At 37.0% G+C, this 27,607-nt stretch overlaps 1 protein-coding gene across 2 annotated transcripts; it reads right to left on the reverse strand.

Annotated features, from left to right (window-relative positions):
* Positions 1-2,380: 2,380 nt before the first annotated feature.
* elk4 (ETS transcription factor ELK4) lies at positions 2,381-26,806 on the reverse strand. Of its 2 annotated transcripts, XM_059328616.1 has the most exons (7): positions 26,588-26,806; positions 18,416-18,630; positions 14,897-15,643; positions 13,564-13,803; positions 8,412-8,444; positions 8,143-8,262; positions 2,381-6,303 (listed from the first exon to the last, which is right to left on the reverse strand). In XM_059328616.1, exons 2-7 carry the CDS (start codon positions 18,620-18,622, stop codon positions 6,205-6,207), a joined length of 1,446 nt encoding a protein of 481 aa, XP_059184599.1. In that variant the 5' UTR covers positions 18,623-18,630; positions 26,588-26,806; the 3' UTR covers positions 2,381-6,204. The 2 variants fall into 2 exon arrangements, with proteins under 2 accessions (XP_059184599.1, XP_059184600.1); XM_059328617.1 differs by lacking the exon at positions 8,412-8,444.
* Positions 26,807-27,607: the final 801 nt, after the last annotated feature.

Raw genomic sequence — 27,607 nt, forward strand, 5'->3', positions numbered from 1 at the left:
TATTACTCTACTGTTGCTTATTTCAAGACACTTTATGATAAACTATTGCCTTTTCAGTATGAATGTGAATGAGCGTGTGCAAGGGTGTAGGTTTACAACTTTGAGTATTTATTCTGAACTTCATAGAGGACACAGATACCTGGGATAGATTTTGAAACATGTATCAGCTAATAGAGTCAGGGGGCTTATAAATTAAAATGCTTTGGTTTATCTTTGATTTGAATAGGTGCCACGTTCACATTTAAAGCTGTTATTTCCCCAAATCAAGATACAAAAGAGGACAGAAGAGTCAATCATGCTTACATGTGGGTTGACTACATCTACAACAGCTGATCTACAGGATCATTTATATTAAATTAATACAGGAGAAACTGCATAATATTCCATTATATTGTTATGTGTTGACTGATCACCTTGCACCTGTACTGCAAAAAAAGGTGTGTCTAAAAACAAGATAAAAACATTAAATCTGAGGGAAATTATAGATAATTTCACTTGACAAGATTTCTTAAATTAATATTATTAAATCTAGAAATAAGCATGTTGAACACTTAAAATAAGAAATAACTCTCACAACAAGATACATTTTCTTACACTTCTAAATCTAAAGGTTTTTTTTTTATCTTGGTAAGAAACAAATCATTTGCAGGTCACTCTGCTCGGGCCAGTTCATCGCTGCTTGCAGCTTTAATTTATCTTGTTTTAAGAGTTAATTTCTTATTTTAAGTGTTCAACATGCTTATTTCTAGATTTAATAATCTTAATTTAAGAAATCTTGTCAAGTGAATTATCTGTCCATGCAGCAAGATCATTTCCCTCAGATTTAGTGTTTTTATCTTGTTTTTAGACACACCTTTTTAGCAGTGTGAATTTAGTGTTTTAATTTCCACAAATAAAGACATTTCCACCATAAGTTGATGTAGAAAAAAGACAGAAATTGGTGAATACAAATTGACCAGAATGCAGGAAATTAAGTGTTTAAATTTTTTAATATGCGTCATCCCAATGTTGAAGCAGAACCTACGCCCTTATGATTTTATGTTAATTACAACTTCTGCAGCTGATTTTGTTGCGACTATTAAAATATGACTCATCAGCCTGTGTAAGTCCCAAGGTTATTATAGTTAACGAAAACTAACAAAATAACGAAAACTAGAATTGAAAAAACATTTTCATTAACCGAAATAAAAATATAAACAAGTTTTTAAAAAAAACCCATAACTAACTGAAACTGTATTTTGTGGTTACAAAACGAACTAAAATTATAGTGAAAAGGTCTTTCGTTTTTGTCTTTGTCAACTTTTTTCATACATAAACCTTTTTGGTTGATATGAAATCTATTTCATCTATCTGGTTTTATGACTTAATAAACTTATTGGGGCTGAGATGGATCAGACAAAGAAAATAAAGGAAACATTTATTGTGACCTTATTGAATCTGGCACCCAACAAATACCCCATTACAAAAAAACTAAAACTAATAAAAACTAAACTAAAACTAAGCATTTTCCAAAAAAATAAAAACTAATTAAAACTAGTAAGCTTACTCTAAAAACTAATTAAAACTAACTGAATCTGAAAACAAAAAATCTCAACGAAATTAAAACTAAAACTAATGAAAAATCCAAAAATATTATTACCTTGGTAAGTCTTACTATACAGGATGCTCTCAGACAATAACATTTGATGTAATGACAGAATACATAGATGTGATTAGTTAAAGATTTTTTTTATTATTGGTCTCATCTATCTCTTTCATTATAAACAATTCCTCTACAACTCTCAAACATCAAAATGCCACTTAAGACAAGCAGCTTGTAAACATTTGAAAAAAGCATCAAACAAATAGAAAACTGGACAGAAGAAAGCAAGAACTGGTCATTTCAGGAGATTTTACACTTCAAGGTAAGTCGAAGGGAAAACATCATCAGAAGATACCAATGAAGAAATATGCAAACAATAACTCCTACATGACTTAATGGAGGAAAGTTTCAAATGGGCTTTGGGGTTATTATCCAGCTAATTTTTTTTATCAAAATTACTGCAAAAATGCAATATAAACAACCAATTATATTGGGCCTTGTTCAAATAAATAAATATTGTGTGGTAGTGCCTAATCTCAAATTGTTGTAAATCATGTTTTATATATATCTATATTGTAAAAGGTTAGATTTACTGTATAAAATACGAAGTGCATAATTTTATCCTCCCTTTGGGAAAATATACATTTCTCAGTATGCAAACATCAACAACATTTCAAAGATCTGAGTCATAGAAAAGCGACAGAATCCAATACTACAGGAACCCCGAAGTTTTAAGTGCAAACGTTCCATCACAACATTTGCATGTACAATATCAACACTATCAAAACACTTTACATATAAAACATAGATTTAGATTTCTTCCCGTAAGGCTTTTTATCCCAAATATAGCAAATGCCAGCATGGGGCAGCCGCCTCCCAAATACACAAGAGGAATAACAACAAAGAAACACATGCACAAAAGAGAACATTAAATCAGAGAACCCCAAAATAGCGAACAACTAACTATCTGGCCGTTACAAAAATAGAAATTAATCTTAAAATTCTATTGGTGTTACAGGAAATTAAAGGTGCTTTAAACGGCATTCAGAACATTAATATGTGTAAAGATACAAGTAATGTAATGTAGAGCTGCAACAATTATTCAATTAATCGAACAATAATCGATTATTAAATTAATCGTCAAATATTTTGATAACCGAAAAATTGGTTGGAGCGTTTTTTTTTAAAAACAACAAGTCCAAATTCTCTGATTTCAGCTTCTTCAATGTGAATATTTCTGTTTTCTTTGTTCCTTTATGACAATACACTGAATATCTCTTTGGTTTGTGGACAAAACAAGAGATTTGAGGACGTCATCTTGTGGTTTGGGAAACATTGATTGATATTATTTATACATTTTATTGACCAAACAACTAATCGATGAATCGTTTAAATAATCGACAGATTAATCGATAATGAAAATAATCGTTAGTTGCAGCCCTAATGTAATGAAGTCACACTCCATCTGTGTGTTCTGTTCTTTGTGCATGTTAGTGCATGTGAGTCACTCAAAGCTACTCAGTGTGTTAATAAACACCATGTTCCCTATGTGACAGGTTAGGAATGAGAACGACAGCCATAGATATGCTCTGAATGTTGTTACCAGCACCTTTAAAGATTACACAAAAAATAATAAACAGGTTTTATAGATATATTCATATATATATTTGTATATTTCTGAGTAAATTTGTTATCACAAACATTTATAAGCAGGTTGGAAAGAGACATGGTAGCCGACTCTAAAACATGGCCTGATTAGATTTACATGCTCTGCATATTAACCCATGTTGCTGCCTGTATGTACATTTGTGCATCCCAAAGAACATGGCGGCACATTGAAGGTCCTGCAATACAAACATAAGCTGTGGACCACATGCGCTGCAGTGTGCACACACACACACACACACAACATCCCTGTGAAGTTTTACTCCAAACTTCTGGGGCTCTGGTTTGGTCTTCGCAAAGATATGGCATAAAAACAAACAGGAACGCTGTCGTGTACTGTTAGTTCTATACTAACTTTCAAATGATAGAACTCCATCAACATTTTGGAGCTAAACTTGGGCTTGGCTGTGGTAAGGCACCGTATATCAATGTGATGGACTGCAGGCTGAGGGGGCAAATGTCTGTCAGAGTACAAATGAGCATGAGACCTACAAGATTCGCTGGTCATCCATCCCTGGGTTAGAAAGGGACACTTAGGTCAAGAAACACTTAAGTGTGTTCTATCCAAGTGTCATGTAAACAAGTATGATGTACAATTTCCACATTAAACAGCACAGAAATGTGGGATTTTTCCTTTTGAGTCTGTGTTTCAGACTTATGGCTTCAAAGTCATTTACAAAACGGGTGCAAACCTTTCATGGCTGATAATGGGTGGGGGATCAGAAGGTTTCTACAGTCCGCACGATTAAAGGTTGGATATTTTAGATGGCTAAGGCTTGGCAATGGTTAAAGCTAGACTGCTCTGAGTCTAACTACTAAGATTTGAAGGTTTAGTCTGAGATAAAATAACTGCACGGACGCTGCAAGCAACATTAATCAGAGCCCATTCATTTACAGCAGAGGAACCAGAGCTGACTTGTTGACAATCAAGATGCTATTTGATCAGATTGTTCTTTCATGGCTAGTGTGACAATTTGAGAAATATACAAAATTACTAGATACTGTATGTACTAGGGTTGTCAAAAGTATCGATACTCAAAAAAGTATCGATACTAAAACGTTGTATCCGGATACGATACTCATTTTCAAAAGTATCGATACCTAGCCAAGGAATGAACACTTAAGTTAAGTTATTGTTATTTTTGTTATCAAGCTTGCCTAATATTGTGCACAGCATACAACCTCAAAATATTGTTCCAATTGTTATTGTTTATTGTATTTATTTTTTGCACTACCTCAGACCTGAAGCTTGTTATCATAGTTGCAGTTTCTTTTTGCACAACTGTTTTTTATTATAAATATTTAATTTATTTTCTGTTAAATTTTGGAGTCTTTGTTTTTATCCTTGTGGTATCAAAAATTGTATCGAGTATCGAATATTTTCCTGAGTATCGGTATCGAGTTGAAAATTTTAGTATCGTGACAACCCCAGTATGTACCGCTCTAGAGCTAGAGCCAGATGCTGGTTATCTATACGTCTATAAACAGGATTAAACAAAATCCACCCTGAAACAGCCGCCGTAGCATGGGAACCAGACCAATCTGTGAGCTCAAGTATTTTTCAGATGCATCTGGTCCCCGCCCTGTACAGACTGTCTTCCTGTCGACCAGGCCTGGGCCAATCACAACCGCTGATCTGACATGGGGCGGGTCTGATGATGACGGATGTAGAACAGTCTGTTAAGCTTACACTTTAAGCTTTTGTTGATGAGAAAGATTTGTTTGTCAAACACTACTCTGACATATTTTGCTGCTTTGACTGATTGTGCGTCTATCCAGTTGCGTCCAGAGGCGTTTTGGTCTACGCCGGTGGATAGCACCTGGAAATGGAAAATGAACTGATGCAAGGCCAGTCTGCTTCTGCTGCTCACAGATCGACATGTTAGAACTCACAAAAACAAGTTGTAGCTTTTAATTATTTGTAGGTCGAGAGCAGGTGGCTGAAATACAGGATTTCTGTGTTGCTTGCAGAGTCGATGCACAGAAATTGTTATGGCTTCACTTTCTGTCATTACCACCTCAAAGCTTACTGGCTGGAGGCAGACCAGGCCACATTGGCGGTCAGGGTTATTCTACTGTACATATATATATATATATACATTAGAACAGTTAATTAGAGGCATGGTTAAAGGTTCAGCTCTGAATAATATGGCCACATGTCACGATAAGAAAGTCAAGGTAAAAGTCCTGTTGGATATGGCAATAGTTAGCCAACATTTCAGAGCAGCAAACAGTACACACTCAGGCAGATGAGGCGAGGTTGAGAGCTGGGTAAGAGATAAGAGTTGCAGGTAAACATGCACATTATCAGGTTAAAGCACTACCCTTCAACAAGAGTAAAAGTTAAGGACAAAGCACGAAAAGGAACACAAGTATTGTCAGAGGAGGAGCAAACAGGTTAACTGACAACAGAATATGGGTCTTTTTTGGCAGTAACACTGTTGCACAAGATAAGAAGGAAATTCTACAAAAGAAAAGGTTCATATATCTGCATTTCCACTGGTCTGTGTGTCCGGGTAAGAGCCAGATTGTCGCTGCTCAGGGTTCAATCAACATGCAACAGCTGTTGCCATGGAAATGTATTTCTCTTTTCAACTGTTGTGACTTAGGATCCCAAAAAGCCAGACAAAATGAATCCATAAGTGCATAAAGAACTATGGCATCAGCGTGTATGAGTACAGGATAGCATCCTCAGGGTGTAAATGCTCTGAAACAAACAGAATATGAAACGTCATCCGTCAAACCTGGACTGCCAACATCTTTCCAGACCTTCCCTCCACAGGTCTGACTGTAGTGTGAGTTCTGTGGCAGAGTACTTTAAAGCACCAGAGTGGTGAGGAATGGCGATGACTGAGCTCCCATAGAACTGTCCTTTGTGTGAGAGCAGAAGATGGAGCAGGAAAGGGGAAAGCGTCTGGCTGGCTGGGTCCAAATGCAGCGGCTGTGGGGGGTTAATCCTATGTCTTCTGAGGGTCTGGGGAAATGGGGCCCGGCGTGTTGGTTCCATCCATACTGTGGATAGGAATCTGGAACTGAGGGGTGAGGACCGACGGGAACTGGAACAGATCAGAATGATTTGGGATGCTTTAGACAAATTCAAACAACTTTATTAATCCCACAAGGGGCAATTCATTTTGAGCAGCAGGTTGTTGTGGTTCATACGGCCCACAACAAATACCTATTATTTATTTATTATGTATTTCCTCACATAGTAGCCGGGGCTTCTATTAATATAAAATCAGTTTGGGACCCGGCTAATAATAGGGGCAGGCTATTATTTGAAGGAGGCCTTTGTTAAAAAAAGAAAATCAGAGCAACTCTGACCGGCACTTTTTAGAGTACGAATACGAATACTTTATTTTTGGATAGGGACAGTGCACATTAATGAACATCGATAAACATCTTTGTAAATATGCCGGATTATAGCAAGGCTGCTAGTTTGCATCCGTAGTCCCTAAAATTTAAAAAAAAATACAAATATAAAAGACAGCAAGTACATAGGTTAGATACAAATAGAGGAGACAACACACACACAACACAACTAGGCCTGGGACGATAACAAATTTTGCTGGACGATATATTGTCCCACAAATTATTGCCGATAAACGATATTATTGTCAACATGATAATATATCATAAGAATGCACACCCTTTCAAATACAATACACTTTTATTTCTCAGTGTTTTTTACCATTGTAATTGTAATTTTAAGAACGTTTAAATATCCTAAATAAATAAAACAAACATTTTTTTTTTTTTTTTTTTTTTTTAAAGGGCAGCATTTATTTTGCGATGTAGCAAACTCCACTTTCTGTGAGCGCACAGCGTTTATATTTACTTTGTCGACCAGTGTTGACTGTCGGGACGAAGGCTCTGCATCTCCAGGTGCAGTTTTTTTCCCCAGCTGGGAAAACTGGGTCGGGTGGTTCTGCTTTAGATGGGCATGCAAGTTTGTTGTGGTGGCTTTTTTTGTTGCCACCACTTTTGAACAAATTCGGCATACAGGCTCGTCCGTGTGTTGATGGGCTCACCTTTTTCATTCGGTTTGAAACCGACATATTCCCACACCGGGGCTGTGGCATTTGGCTTTGCAATCATCTTTTTTCCTCGCGTTGCTCCGCACGAGGCTCACCTGCTGCACTCTGTGTGTAGCCAATGCTAGCGGCCCAGCCTTCTCCACAGAGACAAAGAGACTGGATGACTGACAGGAGGGTTCACTCCGCTCATTCTGCTATGGAACAAAAGCGCCCAGGTGCTGAGATCGAGCACAGAGTGAACCCTCCTGTCATCCAGCCTGCTTGGAGGCAACAGACGAGGAAAACAAACACGCATGCGCATGGCGATATCTCGAGGCCGGCAAAATTATTGAGTTCATTTAATTTATCGTGCGATTAATTGATTTATTGATTATCGGCCCAGGTCTAAACACAACACATAGCAGACCCAGACAGGATATAACTATGCAATAAAAAGTAATGTTCAAGTCATCTCAAGTCCAGTTAGTGGTCACACTTTTGATGCGATTTGAGCCATTGTTTCAGATCTCCTTTAAAAGAAGAGTAGGTGTGACATTCCCTTATTGTGTAGGGAAGACTGTTCCAAATTCTTTTTGCACAACAGTTTTTTATTATAAATATTTAACCTGTGGCTCTGTTGCATTTTTCTTGTTAATAAAAATATTTCTGTTAAATTTTGGGCTCTTTGTTTTTATCCAGGTGGTATCGAAAATGGTATCGAGTATCGCATATTTTCCTGAGTATCGGTATCGAGTTGAACATTTTAGTATTGTGACAACCATAGCATATAGACAGACAGACAGACAGACAGACAGACAGACAGAAAAGAAATGACACTAGATGAGAGCAGAAAGATGGCATATACTCTCATGTACTAACCTGGAACAGGTGGGCTCCCTGGCGCCGTGTGGCTGGGCTGAGGGGAGCAACTGGACTGAGTGTGCTCCAGAAGTGGATGTTGGACAGCAGAGGACTTGGAGTCAGCAGCAGTGTGGGAGTCTGAGGGGGAAGATCAACAAGAAAGACTTAATAAGATTATATTGGAGCCAACAGAATGACAGATATTGGCTGATTTGAGATTTTCACAGCATGTTGTACTTTAATAACCAATTTTGAAGGATCTTGAACCCAAAAAGTTTGTTTATTACCAGCCATGACAGTGTGGGGTCCACGTTGTGAGTCTGTAGTGGGAACAACCACAGAAGCGGTTTTGAGTACTTTGTCAAGTATTCATATGTCAGTCAGTGGACACATTTTTTCTCCATAATGGTGTCAACCATCAACAATCACTGGAAGGTGTGACCTCTTATGAAGATGTTATTTGGTCTAATACAGGGGTCGGCAACTTTTACTAACAGAAGAGCCATTGTTTGCCAGAAAAACAGAAAAAATGTCGGAATGGAGCCACAAACCTTATTTTCAGCCTTACAGTTTGAAGGCAAAAACCTTATTTTCAGCCTTACAGTTTGAAGGCCTGTCGGAGGATTTGGACAGCCAATGATCCACCTCTCAGCCAGAAAAACTGGTCCCAGAGAGGCAGCCACTCTTACTCCAGGGGCTTGGGGCAGGACTATCGTTTCCAACCAAGTGACCAATGAAAACGTTATGACAGCCATTTTTAAAAACACTGAGCTTCACTATTGATGCAAAATGTTTCAATGATTTATTTAATTATTACAAATGCTTTATATGCTTTCATACTTGAAGTTGTCATCAACAAAGTTATAATAGTTTGGGATTTTTCATCAGTTTTAGTTTTAATTTAATTTTTGTTTTCAAATTCAGTTAGTTTTAATTCGTTTTTAGAGTGAGTTTGCTAGTTTCAGTTTAGGGTTTTTTTTTTTTTAATGCTTTAGTTTTAGTTTAGTTTTTATTATTTTAAGTGTTAGTTTTAGGATTTTTTTGTAATGGGCTATGTGTTGGATGCCAGATTCAAAGCGGTCATAATAAATTTTGCCTTTATTTCGCTGCTGGATTTTTAGCGTCGCCGCAAAAAAAAGTTTACAGTGTTGCGGCGGTGACATGTTTGCGCAAGTGCACTTGGGATTACCATAATAACTGAACAGTTTACACGATCTGAGAAATTCCAATGTTTCTGAAAGCTGAGAAGTTGCTCTTTGCAGCCAACATGGTGTCATTACGGTGATTTAACTCGTGCTTCTCCTGGAAGCCCACAAAGCAGGAATACACACACTCAGCGGTGGAGAAACAGAAACACTGCATTATGTATGTAAAAAGTTCACAAAGACGAAAACGAAAGACATTTTCACTATAATCTTAGTTTGTTTTGTAACCACACAATACAGTTTCAGTTAGTTATCATTTTTATATATATATATATATATATATATATATATATATATATAAGGTATTATTCCAGAAATAAATTGTTTGTGTGGTTGCAACCTGCACTAAGGCTGCTAAATTTAATTTTCTTCCTCCAAGTGATCTGCAGCAGAACTTCTAGTTCTGAACTGCTAAAGTTTTTTTTCTTTTTACCTGTGCTCCAACAGATTTACGCTTTGCTCTAGGCATTCTCTTTGTGTTTCCTCTGTGTGGCGTCTACACACGGCCCTGCACTCCTTTTTATGGGCCCTTTTATGGGCATTAATGGGCGGTTACCTATGCTAATCCTATGTTAATTAGAATCACCTGGCACGCCCGCTCAATATACGAGGAGATTGCATTCATCAATTTAAGAACACGGCTGCGAACAATTCAGCGGCTTAAGAACACGTTGATGAATCTGACGTAGGGTCTTCTTAGAAATCTTCTTAAGAAGGACTTAAGAAAGAATCTAAGAAGATTCTTAAGAAGATATTGGTGAATGAGGCCCAATGAGTCCAAATTCTCTGATTTCAGCTTCTTGATTGTGAATATTTCTGGTTTCTTTGCTCCTTTTTATGACAATAAAATTAATATCTATTTGGTCCGTGGACAAAACAAGAGATTTGAGGATCATCTTGTGGTTTGGGAAACACTGGTCAATAAAATGTATAAATAATATCAATCAAACAACTAATCGATTAATCGTTGAAATATCAACAGATTAATCGATAATGAAAATAATCGTTAGTTGCAGCCCTACTGAAGTTAGTTTATTCACTTATTCTGAGAATGAATGGTGAGGTTCAATTTAAAGATACTCAGAAATGGGTCAGTTTACAAGATATCATCTGATTTAACTCATAAGCATCTGCACTGACCATCAAGAACTCATCGTAAACCTCCAATATGAAGAAGAGGCAATGCATAATGACTGACAGAAGACAAACCACGGACAGAAACTCATTCATATGTGAGCTGACTGGCAGTCTGACGCTGGATCTCATGATCAAACCTGACCTGACCTGCTGGGGAGGGACAAAATAAAAACAACACTGTGTGTATCAGCAAATCTAATAGACTTCAAAATTCTACACAGTAGCACACACAGTCATGTGGTCAACAAACAGCTAAACTGGGATCAACTAAAGACAAGGAAAACAAGAGCAAGCAGCCAGGCGTTATGGATTACTGCTGCACTGTTGCTACCTGCTGGTCACTTTCAGTAAATGCTGGAGGTTCTGTCTGCTTAGACAAAGTTTCTATTCACATTATTTGATACGTCTATAAATGTTAACACACTATGACTTCAAAAGGCAGAACTAAGCTCTGTACAACCTTCATGATGAAAACTCTAAAAAAGAAACCTGTCATTGATAAATCACTTGTTTGAATGACTGAATTATAATGAAACTATGTTTGAAGGATGGATAATACAGAGTGCAAAATACACCTAATCATTAATTCACTACAAGGTTATCAAAGTTAACAAAAACTAACAAAATAATGAAAACTAGAATTGAAAAAACATTTTCGTTAACTGAAATGAAAATAAAAATGAGTTTTTTGAAAAACGACAGCTAACTGAAACTGTATTTTGTGGTCACAAAATGAACTAAAACTAACTAACTAAAATTATAGTGAAAGTGTCCTTCGTTTTCGTCAACTTTTTTCATACGTAAACCTTTTTGGTTGATATGAAATCTATTTCATCTATCTGGTTTTATGACTTAATAAACTTATTGGGGCTGAGATGGATCAGACAAAGGAAATAAAGGAAACATTTATTGTGACCTTATTGAATCTGGCACCCAACAAATAGCCCATTACAAAAAAACTAAAACTAACACTAAAACTAATAAAAACTAAACTAAAACTAAGCATTTTCCAAAAAATAAAAACTAATTAAAACTAGCAAACTCACTCTAAAAGTCATTAAAACTAACTGAATTTGAAAACTAAAAATCACTATAGATGTGATTTTTATTCATAATTTTCTGCAGCAGCTTAAAGAATATTAAATGATTAATGGCACATGTCAAAGACATTAGATTAAGTCACCCCTACTCTGTTTTAACTCGTGGGGGCCTGAAGAAAATGATCATCATCATAAAGACTATGGCACTTTGCATTTTTCAGAGGAAAAAAGTCAATGCAACAATATAGCTACAACACATTACCTAAGCTAAACAAAACTCAGTGACATTAATATAATCCAAAACAATATATTTAAAGCTCAGCAGCAGCAGCTCATTTACTAGTGCGAAATGCTTCCATTGAAATTATGCTGGAATTCCTCTTTCCTTTTATGTCCTTGTTTTATCTTTCACCCATTTCAGCCGGGAAAGCATTACCTTTAAAACCGGGGGCGCTGTTGTGTTATTCTACCATTAAAACCGGGAAAGCAGATACGTCGTTTTCTAGTATTTGCAGTTTTTTCCGCCTATTTTCGGTCTCTTGGCCAATGAAATGCATCAGAATACATGTGGGAGTGTCGCAATGCAACATGGGACTTTTCCAAACTTTGAAATCATCACCAAAAAAAAAGACACAAAAAGACACACCATGACTAAAAAAAGACACAAAATGAACAAAAAAAGACACAAAATTACTAAAAAAAGACACAAAATGAACAAAAAAAGACACAAAATTACTAAAAAAAGACACAAAATGTTCAAAGAAAATATAACCAAAAAAAAGACTAAAAAAGACACAAAATGAAAAAAAAGACACAAAATGACTTAAAAAAAGGACACAAAATGAACAAAAAAGATACAAAATGACAAAAAAGAAGGACACAAATTACAAAAAAAAGACACAAAATGAGAATACATGTCGGAGTGTCGCAATGCAACATGGGACTTTTCCAGAACTGAAATCATGGCGGAAGACAACTATAGTGGAGGGAGCTCACATATAACAGCTATAAACTCTCAAATACTTTTTTGAATTTCATTTCTATCTGCTACAGAGGCTGTAAAATGTATAACTTAGTAGGAAGCATTGAAACTTCTGTTGAATTTACAGAAAAACTTCAGGTTTTAGAGGGCTATTTTAAAATCGCCCAGAGGTTTGACAGGCATTTTTTCCAGGCGTTGTAGGCCTAAATGGGTTAAGGAGAAGCTAAGACAGTAAGAGGGAATGCAAGTGTTGCAAGTGAGCCAGCATTTAAGCAAGCTGGAGAGAGTTCTTTAAAAATGTAACTGCATCTTAGGTCTGTATTATGATGGCTCTCTTTGGGCTGCTTGGCTCGGCTGAGCCTCGATAACTGGTATCATGAAGCTGGTTATTAACAAACACTTAAATCTTGGTTTTCCATTGTAGATACAGTATGAGTGTGTTCACAAATATTATTAGATCATTGAACATGTGATAAGATGAAACAGCGAGGCCTACATGGCAATTAGAGGAAAAAATAATAATCTTTACTAAAACTCAGAAAAAAACAAAAAAGTATGGGAATAATTATAGGCCTCACTAAAAACAGTTGCAATTCTTAAGTAGTCTATAGTGAGCATAGAAATAGATAATTGCTCTTTTGTCTTGTAATAAAACTATTACTGACTGTTAATAAGCATTCAGTAAATGATCAACCCAACATCACAGTGTCCTAAAGTTATTTTCTAATGATAAAGCCTACCATGAGCAGAATATATATATATCATCAGATTTTATTTAATCATCTCAAAGGGTTTGGTAAAAAAAATGTTGGTCACAAAGTGGGGCACATATTTATCATTTCTACTGCACATTGTTCATCTTTCATACTACTAGCATGACAATATTTACATTTATCTTATACTTGAAACAGAGTTAAGTTGAGTTAAACAGAGCTTGTACCTTCTGATTTGAAGTGTTGTTTATGTGTATTTGAAAAACCTATTTAAGCTAAATGTTTGTAAATGTTTTGCTGAAATGTGTTTTTAGCTCAATGATGTATTTTACTACCGAATGAGGAGGCGTCCACGCTCTCACCTGTAGCATTGCTGGTGTGAGGGAGGCGGTGGGTAGCGAGGGGCTGCACAGGTTCATGGGGGAGAAGTCAGAGGTGGTGACCAGCAGAGTTGGCGGGCTGATCTGCAGGATTTTGGGTGGCTTGCGTGCCTTTCCTGAGCTCAGAGTGCTGACTGTGGTGCTGCTGCTCAGTGAGGATGAACTGGTTTCAGCATCCACAAAACTGGTCTCATCTCCAGACAAAGCCATGCCACTGTCCACCTGGTGGACAAGAGAGACAGAACAAGATTTACATGCACTGCAACAAAGGTGTCTAAAAACAAGATAAAAACACTAAATCTGAGGGAAATGATCTTGCTGCATGGACAGATAATTCCACTTGACAAGATTTCTGTAATTAAGATTGTTAAATCTAGAAATAAGCATGTTGAACACTTAAAATAAGAAATTAACTCTTAAACCAAGATGAATTATCTAACACTTCTAAATCTAAAGTTTTTTTTATCTTGGTATGAAACAAATAATTGTCAGGTCACTCTGCTCGGGCCAGTTCATTGCTGCTTGCAGCTTTAATTGATCTTGTTTTAAGAGTTAATTTCTTATTTTAAGTGTACAACATGCTTATTTCTAGATTTAATAATCTTCAAGGTTCATACACTTTTTGAGTGGTCAAATTCAAGCACTTTTCAAGGTCTATTTGCAAGCTTTTCCAGGACGATTGTAAGTTGCATGTTTTAAATGAGTACTTACATGCTAAAAGGGGTAATTTCAGTCAACCATACAGACAGCAATGGTTTTACACGTTTAACAACCAAAAGTACAGTTTGTATTTGTATCAGTATTCAACTTATTATTTTTTTCATTGAACATGTGGTTATCTATAGTCAGATTGCATGAGAAATACAGTAAGAATTTCAAGCACTTTATCCAAAATCCAAGCACTTTTCAAACCTTGAAAATACAACATTAAAATTCAAGCATTTTCAAGGATTTCAAGCACCCGTACGAACCCTGAATCTTAATTTAAGAAATCTTGTCAAGTGAAATTATCTGTCCATGCAGCAAGATCATTTCCCTCAGATTTAGTGTTTTGGTCTTTTTTTTAGACACACCTTTTTTGCAGTGTGCATTTCATTGATTCACTATTTCTTTACAATACAATACAGTAATCAGTTAGGGATTTTAATTTAATCTGGAACATTTTTCTTACATTGTAAACGCAAACTGGCAGTGCCACAGTCACATGTAATGTAAACAAAATGACTAACGCAGTAGCTAATTAATTTCTTGATTCATTATTTAATTTCTAGGACGGATTTATTCCTGTGCGAGATGTGTTTGTATGTGTACTGGCCTTCTCCTGCGCCTGAGCATCTGTGTGATCGAGCGTCTGAGCATCTGCTGGCTGAGAAGATCCAGACTCCATGTCGCTGTCAATCACCAGCTCCTGGGATGAGTCAGGCACTAGGCTGGGGGACGGGCTGGCCGAGGTCAGGTCTGGTAGGCTGAACGTTGGTTCTGATGGGCGGATGTGTTCGAATGAGTAGACCGACTGGGTGGAGTGTGTGATGTCTTCGGCCCTCAGGGGTGCAGCTTGCAGTGAATCCAGGTGGCTGGACATCAGGGTGGGTTCTATGGTAACCTGAGCAGACAGTGCTGGTGCTGGTTTTGGGGGGGTGTTTCCGAACTTGATGACCGATGGCAAAGCAGTTGGCTGCTGTGGCTGAGGCTCCTGGCTCTGGGCTGTGGCAGTGAGAGCCCTCTTATCAGCCAACTTCTCTGCTGGATTCTCTATTTTAATAGACTTGAAGAGCTGACGTCCATTCTGCAGTGAGTTGAGGGTAAAGGATGTGTATAAGCCGGAGTGGATGTAGTCATTCCGGTTTGACTGCTTGGTGTTTGGGCCCAGAGGTGCTGTGCTACTGCGGTCACCAGACTCCGCCTCCTGTAGGGTGCTGTCTCCCCTCTTTATTAGGTGAGGGAGGCCCCCAGCACTAACATCCCCGCCCTCTGTCCGGGTAGCAACATCTCCTTTCAGGATATCAGGATAGGACACAAAGCGATAGACGAACTTCTGACCATTCACCTTCTTTATGATGTTCTGTAAGACACAGAAAAGTAAAAAACATTAGGGCTGGGCGATATAAAAGATATATTGATATATTTTTGAATGTGATATGGAATTAGACCATATTGCATATATCGATATAGTTAATTCTAATCAATCAGACTTTATTTGTATAGCACTTTTCAAGAGAGATGCAACACAAAGCGATTTACATAAAAAAAAGGAGAAAGTAATAATAATAAAAAGATAATGAAACATAGAAACAAACACCCTCCGCCCATCCCCAACCCTCCACCCCACCCACCTTCATCCCACCCATCCTATTAAAAACAAAGCACAAACTGAGGAACTGAGGAAGCTCCATCTCAACATGGAGCAGTGAGGAAACACTGGAGGCAGCTTAGAAATAAATTAGATAAAGAATAAAGTAAGATAAAATAAAACAAAATAAGATAAAAAGATATATATATAATAAATAAATAAATAAAAGATAAGATGTAATAACACTAAGATGCATGAGCAGAAAAATCTCTAAAAATGGTTCAGGTAAAAGCCAAGTTAAAAAGATAAGTCTTCAGTTTGCTCTTAAAAATATGAACAGTCTCCTATATATAAATTCTGGCCTTACTAGGGTTTGTCATATTTAGTTCTTTTGTAATGTTTATTCTTTTCTCATATAAATATATTTATTTCAGAAAAAGATTGGCCTATTTTATTTCATAGTCTATTTTTATTTAAGATATTTTTTTTTATTTAAATGTGTACTTTATGGAGCTTTGATTTAAAAAATAAAAAAAGGTACTCCTGTTGTTTTACAGTATTTATGTTCACTTAAATAAAGAGTTTCAATAAAATAAATAAACTTGTGACATGTCATATTTGGCTTTGACTGAACACTTTCTCTCACTTTGCGATAAAAATATCGGGATATATATATCGTATATCGATATTCAGCCTAAATATATTGGGATGTGACTTTTGGTCCATATCGCCCAGCCCTAAAACACATTATTGTTTACTCTTGGTGAATAAAAAGTAAAAAAGTACATCATTATCATCTAGACAGGAAGGCTACTGTGAGAGCATAAACAAGGTTTTCCGTCACGCAGTTTGCCTCTACCAAAGAGGCACTAGGATAAAAAATAGACGAGTGAGACCACAAAAAAGCCCTGTACGTGGGACAGCTCGGTCCTTCCTGTCTGTACCAAACTAGCAGCCACTAATGCTGCAGCCAAACATACCAGAACAGCCCTGCCCAGAACGCCCACAGGGTCATGCTGTGCTTCTGCCAAACCACAAGCAGAGTGGGAGACAGACAGCTCTCTCCCTCACTTCCTCACATCACTGAGCAGTGGACTTTAACCATCCAATTAACTTGTGTTTTGCCATTTGCTGGTGCACTCGTTGGTGGAGCTTTGTGAAGGAAAACAGAACCTTCAGAGTCTCCAGCTGCTGCTTCCAAAAATGTGCGGTTATGTAACTAAGGCATCATGTAATTGGCTTATGACTGACAATCAAAAATCTAATCTCACGCATATGAGCACACCACACCATCTCATGAGAAGCTCACTTCATGTTTATTCTCTGGCAAAAATATTAAGCACATAGCAAAGCATCCTTAAGGCTGCACATCTGAATAAAGCTCATTCGTTCAGTGGTAATAGTTATTCCAGATTTTCAGGAAATATGTTAAAAACACAAATACCTTGTCATTATCCAAATCATTACATTTAAGGGTATCATTATATTAGGGTTGACTCACAGGCAGCTGTCTACTTTGGGTAATAATGAAAAACATTTGGTAAGTTATGTCTGACAAAAGCTGTGTTTCCACGAGGGGGGAAAAGTGGCCACCGGGAAAGTCTCAGGCCACACCCTCTCTAAAGTCCTCTCACTCTGTGTGTGTCTACTACAAGTTAGCTCCCAGAGGGATTTAGAGACTCTGGAGGTGACATATGGTTTTCACCGTCGCTAACTGTGCACAACGTCAGCAGCTGAAAGCAGCATGGCTAATTATGCACAGAGTCTCCGCTGATCATAAACATAGTGATTGTGCACAGTTAGCGATGCCGTTAATTCACAGAGTGTCTGGTGCTTATTGTAAACAAACAGAGATCGCTAAGTGAACACCTCCTGCAGCAGCAGCACATACACATTGTACTGCTACAGAGCTAACTGTAGCTAACTGCCGCTAACGGCGGCTCTTCTTAACGAGTCGGCCTTCGGCTCGTTAGCGGCTCGTTAAGAAGAGTAAGAAGGAGTCGCTGGATTTGTCTCCAGTCGCTTTCTTGAAAAATAGTCGCAAAAGGGGTCTGAAAAGTCGCTAAATTCAGCAACAAAGTCGCTAAGTTGGGAACACTGCTTCTCCGGCTTTTACAAATGCCGTGTGTTGTTGTCGTGTAGAGTACTACGTCACATCCTGCTTAGCAATCTATCCAATCAGTAACCAGGCTGTTCAGGGGAGAAAAAAGACCCTGCTCTTCAACAGAGATTAAAAAGGTTCCAACAAAAGCCGGCTCCGGACTGCTCGTATTCAAATTAGGGGCGTTTCGGTGAGTGAGACCCGCCTCATTCCGGGTATTGTCCGGCTATTACCGGGTAGTGGAAACAGCCCTAAATAATGATAGATAGAGTACTGGGGAGTTAGTTAGGGAGTTTTTCCAATCAGGTTTTTGTGGGAATGACAAGGTTGCAATATGTGAAAAAAACACTCTGTGGGCAGAGCTGTCAGTGGTTGACCCAATGTGGCTATATGGTGATAACATACTTATAATACAGGATGCTGTAAAGATAGGATGTGTTTACCTTGTCATAGTAGTATCTGAGAGCCCTGCTGAGTTTGTCATAGTTCATATTGGGCTTGTTCTTACGGGCTCCCCACAGCCGGGCCACCTCCTCTGCCTGTAGCAGTTTAAACTCCCCTTCCTCATTGGTCCAGCAGATCAGCTGCTCATTACTGGAATCCAATAGGAGCTGGAGAAGGAACTGCCACAGGGTGACAGAATTGTCCATGTCTCTCACTGAAAAAAAACCCAGAAGTTAGAGAGGAGAAAAGTCGTCAGCCTCATGGACTCATGCACAGCATAACAAACTTCAACAGAAAATAAAACTTTTGGGCATGTTGCTGTAAGTCAGTTTAGTATGTTGCATATTGAGTGGTATATTTTAACTTAATAAGCACACAATCTAAAAGTGGAAAGTATTGATCTTAGTCATCTTCACCTGTATATTGTAAAAGCCCCTCAAACCACAAAGTATGGGCAGAAATGTGGTGTAATTGTTGTAAATGGTTATTAACAGCCAAGAAATAAGAGGCTGTTTTACAAGACCAGGTGCTCCGTCTGGTACAAATACTGTTCCCTCATTTTGTTCCCACTTCACAGGATTATAATGTCCCCTTACATCCTGCTGGACAAATTCAAGAGTGGTTTCATTAGCAGCTGGATGAAGTCAAATATCTTCCACGCCTTCTCCTTACATAAACTTCCACCTTATTATCACCTGATATGCTGGAGTGGATATTAAAGATGAGTGGCCTCTTGGCAGTTAAGGGTTTTCAAGCGAGCTCTGAGGCTGTCAGATGGTATAACCTATCCTCATTATTTAGCAATAAGAAAAGTACATCTAATCACAAATATTTGCTTTTCTTTTAAGGACATCCATAAAATGTGTCACTGTTATGTGGTTACTGACTAGGCCTACTCAAGGCCAAACATCTTTTTCACATCTGGCTTTTAAAGAGCAAGAAACCGCCATGGCCATGAAAATTAAATCAAAAGGGTAGTAACCCTTGTATAGGGGTTATAGTATCCACAGCAGAGTGAATAATATAACCACTCTTCTTTTCAATAGTGTATAATCTAAACTACAGCTCCAAATCATTTGAATAAGAATAATCTATTACACTTAACTATGTTCAACTACAGGAGATGTTCCACCTTAAATGGACAAGTAAATACTAATTTTATTATCATAAAATATTCTACAATTCTTACTATAGAACTTTTACTGTAGAAGTTTGGAATTAATGTATATATTAAAATGTACATATTAGGGCTGCAACTAAGAATATTTTTCATTATCGATTAATCCGTCAATTATTTAAACAAATAATCGATTAGTTGTTTGGTCAATAAAATGTTGAAAAATATCAATCAGTGTTTCCAAAACAACAAGATGACGTCCTCAAATCTCTTGTTTTGTCCACAAACCAAAGAGATATTCAGTTTATTGTCATAAAGGAACAAAGAAAACAGAAATATTCACATTGAAGAAGCTGAAATCAGAGAATTTGGACTTATTGTCTTTGAAAACTGCTCAAAACCAATTATTTGATTATCAAAATAGTTGACGATTCATTTAATATTTGATTATTGTTTGATTAATCGAATAATAGTTGCAGCTCTATCTAACACCATCAGCAACAAAGAACTGTGGCAACAGACTGAACAAATGCCAGCAGAGGAAGAGAATCTCCACAAACCAGCCTCAAACATCACAACACAATTTCACAAGTGGAATCTCCAAAGGAAATGAAAAAGACCATGAAACACCTGGCGCCCAGACATGGAAACAGATGCCATGAGGATGGGGGCAGGTGAAGAGGTTGCTTCAGGACCAATATTCTAGGAGAACCCTTGTTGATGGACTGTGCCCCAGGAGGTTGTTGTAGTAGTTAGGGTTGTCAAAAGTATCAATACTCAAAAAAGTATCGATACTAAAACGTTGTATCCGGATACAATACTCATTTTCAAAAGTATCGATATCCCCCCGACCTTTCATTTCAAACGTACCTATTACTGATGTTATCGTGGCCGGTGGCTCGCATTAATGTTGGCCGTGGTATTATTAGCCATTAGCCGCAGCTAGCAACTAAAGGCTGACGTCACATTAATGATTATAAACAACGTAAATAAATAGACCAGGCATGTAGTATGCCCATATTACGTTAATTGACACAGTGTCAGTATACATAAGCATAGAGTTAATACGTTTACATAAATGTTGGTGACTGAAAAGTGTTATTTTCTCTCTTGAAGTCCCAGAATGAAGCAGAGAAAAGTCAACTTATCAAGCTTGCCTAATATTGTGCACAGCATACAACCTCAAAATATTGTTCTAATTGTTAATAGTATTTATTTATTTTTTGCACTACCTCAGACCTGATGCTTGTTATCATAGTTGCAGTTTCTTTTTGCACAACTGTTTTTTATTATAAATATTTCACCATTTTTCTTGTTAATAATTTTGGGGTCTTTGTTTTTATCTTTGTGGTATCGAAAATGGTATCGAGTATCGAATATTTTCCTGAGTAGCGGTATCAAGTTGAAAATTTTAGTATCGTGACAACCCTAGTAGTAGTAGTATTTCATTATGCAGCCTTACTTTGGGGGAGATTATCAAACAAATGACGGTGAATTCTGGCTGCTAATGTTCTGTGGTGACTTTATTTTGACAGCTTTGTCAAAAATAAAAAACTGATCATGCTTTTGTTTTTTTACTGTATTAGTTTAATCGTTATCCTAGATTCAGCAAAGGTACAAGCCCCAGCTGGCACGTTGTTTTGTAGTTTTCACTTTTCACTTTTGCAGCACTCAACGTGTTTGTCAGAGTGATGTCCTCTGCTGAGGTTAAATGCTTTTAACACCAGTTGTACATACACTCAGGTCACTTCAGTTTGGCTGATTAGACCTCCTCTCAGGACGATGTAGGTGGGTGACTCTCATGAAGCAAGTCTAAGTTATGTCTGTGAAGATTATAAGGACATACTTTATTAAACTAAATACATTTCACTTTTATATGAGTGATATATAGCCCAATTCATTGCTTTGTGTTAAAATATTTTCTATATTTTTAAACATATTTTGTGTCATGGTTTCCCCACACTTATATACAATAAATATTTAATAAACTTTATAAGATAAATATACAATCGTTTCAAAATGTATAATTTAACAGAATATAATCAAACATAACGATTTTTAACAATGCATAAAGACCAAATCTGATTGAAAATTGATTAGAAAAAGTGGTTAAATGTTCAGTAATGATAGAATTGTTTGCATTAAAATATGTGTATGTTTTAATAAAATACATTTTGGTGATACCAGCTACCCTTGAGCATATTTATGTGCTTGCCAAAAAAAAACAACCAAAAAACCCTTTCATTGTTTTTTTTTATTAAATGTATTTACGTAAATGTGTTACGATAATGAATTTTGCTCAGTGTCTCTAAAAATGTCAGAAAATACCTTAAAATGTTTCAATAGATTATACATTCTTATTAAACAGTGACTTTAGATTGTTTGTTATAAAGGGTCAAAGCAAATATGTATTTAATGCTCTTGGATTTTTGCTATGAGCTGCACCATGTTCGTGAGAATCACCCAGGTGTGTACAAAGCACCATGTCCCTCACTTACGTGTTCAGCCATTTGACTATTTTAGGTATATGACATTGTGCAACCTCAACAAACTACTACTAATAAATTACAACTCAACCCAATCTGCACCTGAGATAGACCAGCACCAGTATGGTAAACTGGTGCATCATACTTGAGTGCATTCATTACAATCCTTCCCTCCTGTCACCTAGGGCTGGGCGATATATCAATATATCAATATATTTTGAATATGATATGGAATTAGACCATATTGCATATATCGATATAGTTCCAAAACATTTATTTTATATATAAATGCTGCCCTTACTAGGGTTTGTCATATTTAGTTATTTTGTAATGTTCCTTATTCTTTTCTCATATAAATATATTTACTTCAGAAAAAGATTGGCCCTTTTTATTTCATAGGCTATTTTTATTTAAGATATTTTTTTAATTAAAATGTGCACTTTATGAAGCTTTGGGTTAGGGTTAGGGTTAGGGTTTTATTTTTAAAAAGGTACTCCTGTTGTTATAGTATTTATGTTCACTTAAATAACAAGATTCAATAAAACTACTTGTGACATGTCATATTTGGCTTTGACTTTGACTGAACATTTGCTCTCACTTTGTGATAAAAATATTGGGATATATATCGTCCATATCGCCCAGCCCTCCTGTCACCTCAGCTGGGTGCACCTCTGAAGGGTCACATAATTCCTTGTTGTCCAGAGAAAAGTGACAGGTTCCTGTTTTCACCAGAGGAAAGGCTTCCTGCATATATAAAAAAAAGGTTACAGATGGGAGGGTTCATGCTGCGAGTGACAATGATAGTGAACCCAAAAGTGGGTACATGGTAGGTGTAATTGTTTGTGTGTGGGTGGACATTCTAGAAACAACACAATATAACTAAAAGTGTCTCCAATAAAGAGTAGGTGCACCCGTTGTCTTCAGAGCCCCTTTCCTGCTGTCTCTCAGCCTGCAGTTGGATGAGAGATGAAAAAGGAGGAAACCTATTTCTCAGGAATGGCAAGTAGTGGTCAGACCTGATGGTTGGGAAGGCCATTATGAAGAGTCTGAAAATATCCTCCTTTCATGAAACCTCTCATACATTATCTACATTATCTCATACCTTACTGCACAACAACAACATCACAAAAATGTGCTGCCTACATTCTTGTGCTCCTTTTAGGCTTTTAAATTCAGCAGCACACACTGTAACAGAGGAGAAAATACCCCCTAGAATTGGGCTTATCGTTTAACTAAATATATACCCTATTAAAGAATATGGAAACACGAATAAGAATCTGACCAGATGTTAAATGTCAAATTTTGTTACAACCCCAATTCCAAAGAAGTTGGGAAGCTGTGTAAAATATAAATAAAAACAGAAAATATCAAAAACCAACCTGCCCTGGTAGGTTTTAAGGGAAGGGGAATGGTTGGAAATTGCCAACAGCACAAATAAAATTTGAAAGGTCACGTCTTCTAGAAGTAGACTTTAATTTGAGTTAGGGCTGGGCGATATATCAATATCAAAAATATATCGATATATTTTTAAATGAGATATGGAATTAGACCATATCGTATATATCGATATAGTTCTTCTTTTCTTTCTTTATATATAAATGCTGCCCTTACTAGGGTTTGTCATATTTAGTTCTTTTGTAATGTTCATCATTTTTTTCCTCATATAAACATATTTTTTCAGAAAAAGATTGGCCTATTTTATTTCATAGGCTATTTTTATTTAAGATTTTTTTTTTTTTTAAATGTGCACTTTATGGAGCTTTGATTTAACGAAAGGTACTCCTGTTATACAGTATTTATGTTCACTTAAATAAACAGTTTCAATAAAACTACTTGAGACATGTCATATTTGACTTTGGCTGAACATTTGCTTTCACTTTGCGCCAAAATGTTGGGATATATATTGTTTATCGATATTCAGCCTAAATATATCGGGATATGACTTTTGATCCAAGCCCAGCTCTAGCTCTTTCACACAGGCAACTCAGACCTAATGTAATAAGACTTGGTTAGCAGAGCTAATAAGTTGGGATCAAGGCATCAGAGGTATTGCACCTAGGGCTGCAGTGGTTTCACGGTAGAACGTGCTTATCATACTGTTTACATTTGCTTATCAAAGCTTGAAGAGCGCATGCGCATCTCCTTCAACTGCCTGTCAGACATGTCAACATGCACAAAACACGCATATACAGTAGTATATTGTTCTATTGCTTGTTTATCAAGTTTGTGTTTGAACAGGAGGTGTACAGCTTTCTTATCTATTATGATTATTTTCAAAAGGGAGACTTTTTATACTCATACTTCCATGTAAAAAGTGTTTGTTCAAACAAAAAATGTTTTCATCCCTTAAAGGATCAGTGCAACCCATAATAAAAATAACAATAATTGTTATTGTTACTATGTAATTGTATGCTGTGATACTGTTAAACCCTGATATTTTTCTGGAACACTTATTAAACCTTGAAAATCTCAGACCGTTGCAATCCTAAATGCACACAGTGTATGCCAGCTGAATTAACACCAAACAATGACATCTCCTCCCACCAGTATGTACATTTAAAATCATGGAAAAAAAATCTATGATTGTGACATTCTTCCATCAGTGCAGAAAAGTTGATTCGTCAGACCAGGTAACCAGGTTCGGATCTTTGAGCCATTTCGGAGAGGTACCCTATGTGGTTGTCAGCCGTCATCACTCCATAGGGGCACATGTACCAATACCCTCGGACTGCACTGTAACATTTATGTTTAGATATTTATAATAAATATGTATATTTAAAAAAAAAGATTGGCCTATTTTATTTCAAAGGCTATTTTTATTTAAGATATTTTTTTATTTAAATGTGCACTTTATGGAGTTTTGATTTTAAAAAAGGTACTCCTGTTGTTATACAGTATTTATGTTCACTTAAATGAACAGTTTCAATAAAACTAATTGAGACATGTCATATTTGGCTTTGACTGAACATTTGCTCTCACTTTGCAATAAAACTATCAGGATATGTATCATATATCGATATTCAGCCTAAATATATCTGGATATGACTTTTGGTCCATATCGCCCAGCTCTACTCCTACATGGCTCCTACAAATGTTCTGGTGAGGTGTCTTGTGTTCTGGTCTATTTGAAAGGAGACTGAAAAGTCCAAAAACTACACTCATCATTGTGAGTCCATCATTGTCATCAGCCCTTCTGTCATCCACAATCATGCTTCTACTCAAACTCCAATAGATCTGGCTTACAGCCCAGTCTTGATAATCCATTTACATGCAATGCAAGTGTGGAAATAGCACTGAACATACAAGTTTTTGCAGTGACTCTCACACATGTGATAGGGGGATAGATCGTTTGCAGTCAGGGCCCTGGAACAACCTGTGCGAGGAAATCAGGTCGGCTGAGTCAGTGATCTCTTTTAAATCTCTACTTTTATCTGAGAGCCTTTCCTGATTTTACCTGAACTTTACCTTCCCTTGAACTGTCTTTTAATTGCACAGAACTATGTAATTCTCTAACATTATTTTTATCTGTTATTTCATGTCTGTTTTTAACTTGTCTTTGTAAAGCACTTTGTAACATGTGTTTTGAAAAGTGCTCTGTAAATAAAAATTATAAATATAAATATATATAGAGGGCCAACTTCTGCAAGGGAAGGATTTACATTTTCTTGTGCCTAGTCTTCAGTTTTAATCTCCACTTGCTGGTTTTGTGTCCAATATTTCATAAATCCCCATCCTGACTACTGGGGGTTTCTCATATTGCCTAGAAGAGCCAAAGAAGAAGTTGTTGCCACTATGTTGACACATGCTGCTATGTGACATTAATCCTAATAATGCCTGGAATGTGGTGCAGGACGTTCATGTGGTATTTTTGCTATTTTATCCACTTCATGTTAGAGGATGAATGTGACTTGTGCTCTCCCTGTCAATATCTGTCAACAAGTGTATATGCTTGAGTGTGTGTGTGTGTGTGTGTGTGTGTGAGTGTGTGTGTGTGTGTGTGTGTAAGCTTCTTATGGGGACGAGTAATGCCCTGACTCATCCAGACCTGCTGGGCTGGAGACACACCCCCCACACAATCTGTCCCAAACTGTCATGTTAAAACCGTTGATATCGGGGCAAAAATAGGACATCGTCAAAACGGCTGCCAGTGAAAAAGATTACCAATGAACGTTATGTAACTCTTGACATTGACGGCAATCGTTACCTACGGAGCAGGGAGATAACGACAGCTAGGTGAATCAGTCATATATCATGGGTTATCAATGCGCTATCAAAGCCCGGACTGGAGGGACTGGTTCCTAACTTACTGTCAGATAGCCCGGCACCCACACACTGCAAAATAAAGGAGCACTTGTTGATGAATAGCGTTAGTTTCGTTACCGTCAACACACACTCACAGTTATTTCCCGACAGTGTAAAGTCGCAGCGGGGAGCTGAAATGCTACATACCAGTTAATCATTGTGTCTAAACAATCCAAGAGACAAACAAACCAAAACACTGGCGTTAGTTTGCTGTTACTGTAAGTTAGCTTCAGCTAGCTTCACATTAGCTTCTCTGCTAACATTACCTCGCTTGTACAGCCCGCTGAATTTCCGAGTCGTCGAGCCGCGTCGAAATATTCCCAAAACATCGCTGGAACGCTTTCTATCGAGCTATAGCTCAGGAAACAAGTTTCAAACAGAGTGTCAAGAAAATACCTGAACATAAAATACATTAGAGCCTTTGGCTTCTACTGACGATATATCCTTTGAACAGGAAATAATGGTGCATTCAATGTTCCTCGTACACCTCCACACAGCGATCTGTCGCGCATCTAGGTGCGTTTACTGGGAGACAAAATTAGGATTTTCTGTGTTGGTACTGGCTGTTTTTTTTATTTTATTTTTATATATAGAAACGATGCAGAAAGTGCTTTCATTGAGTTGCACTGTAAAATGCGCTTAAGTAATGTGTTTTAGCTTCAACATTATTATTAATATCACAATTTACTCAGCAAAATAGAGAATTTAAATCAATTTTCTCGTTTAACATTAAATGTAATGCTATACGAAATACGCAACCGTCACTGTTTCACTTGTTGAAGCGGCTCACATGTTCTCACAGCACTCCGATAAGAGAAAATTAACAAGCCTTTGCTCGGTTTTGTATGTCAGTCAAATTTCCGATGCTTCCGAGTACTCAAATGTATCATAACTGGCACTGAGATCACTTCCTCTTGTTTCTCTGCTTGTGATGTTTATTATTTTGTTACTTAACCACACAGTTACACATTTACTTCAAATTATAATGTCAATGTGTGACATCTCCAACCTACACGACTTAGTGTTTCTCAACAGTTGGCTTATGGTTTACAACTTGTTGCCACAATATTTTATTGCCAACAACCTGTTTTGATAAAAAATCAAAACATTGACTTTAGCGCGTCACAAACAAAACTTTAGGATTGAATTTAAAAATTATTAGAGAATAACTTTTCTCAGAATGGTGTATGAATTCTCAAATATTGCTATATCATATTGCATCTGCTTCATCTATTTTAGACAAGAAAATGTTGATTTGGTGCAAGTAAAGGAGAAAGAAGGATCAC

Source organism: Centropristis striata, chromosome 3 (genome assembly GCF_030273125.1).
Source record: "Centropristis striata isolate RG_2023a ecotype Rhode Island chromosome 3, C.striata_1.0, whole genome shotgun sequence".
Taxonomy (NCBI): Eukaryota; Metazoa; Chordata; class Actinopteri; order Perciformes; family Serranidae; genus Centropristis; species Centropristis striata.

Bases quoted from the DNA above. Each gene is read 5' to 3' on its own strand.
- elk4 (XM_059328616.1), bottom strand. From the start codon at position 18,622: ATGGACAATTCTGTCACCCTGTGGCAGTTCCTTCTCCAGCTCCTATTG. The intron at 8,445-13,563 runs GTGAGAGCGTGG...TTCCCACTACAG, and splicing joins TCACACCAGCAATGCTACAG to ACTCACAACGTGGACCCCAC. The intron at 8,263-8,411 runs GTAATAAACAAA...CTTCCCCCTCAG, and splicing joins ACCCCACACTGTCATGGCTG to ACTCCCACACTGCTGCTGAC.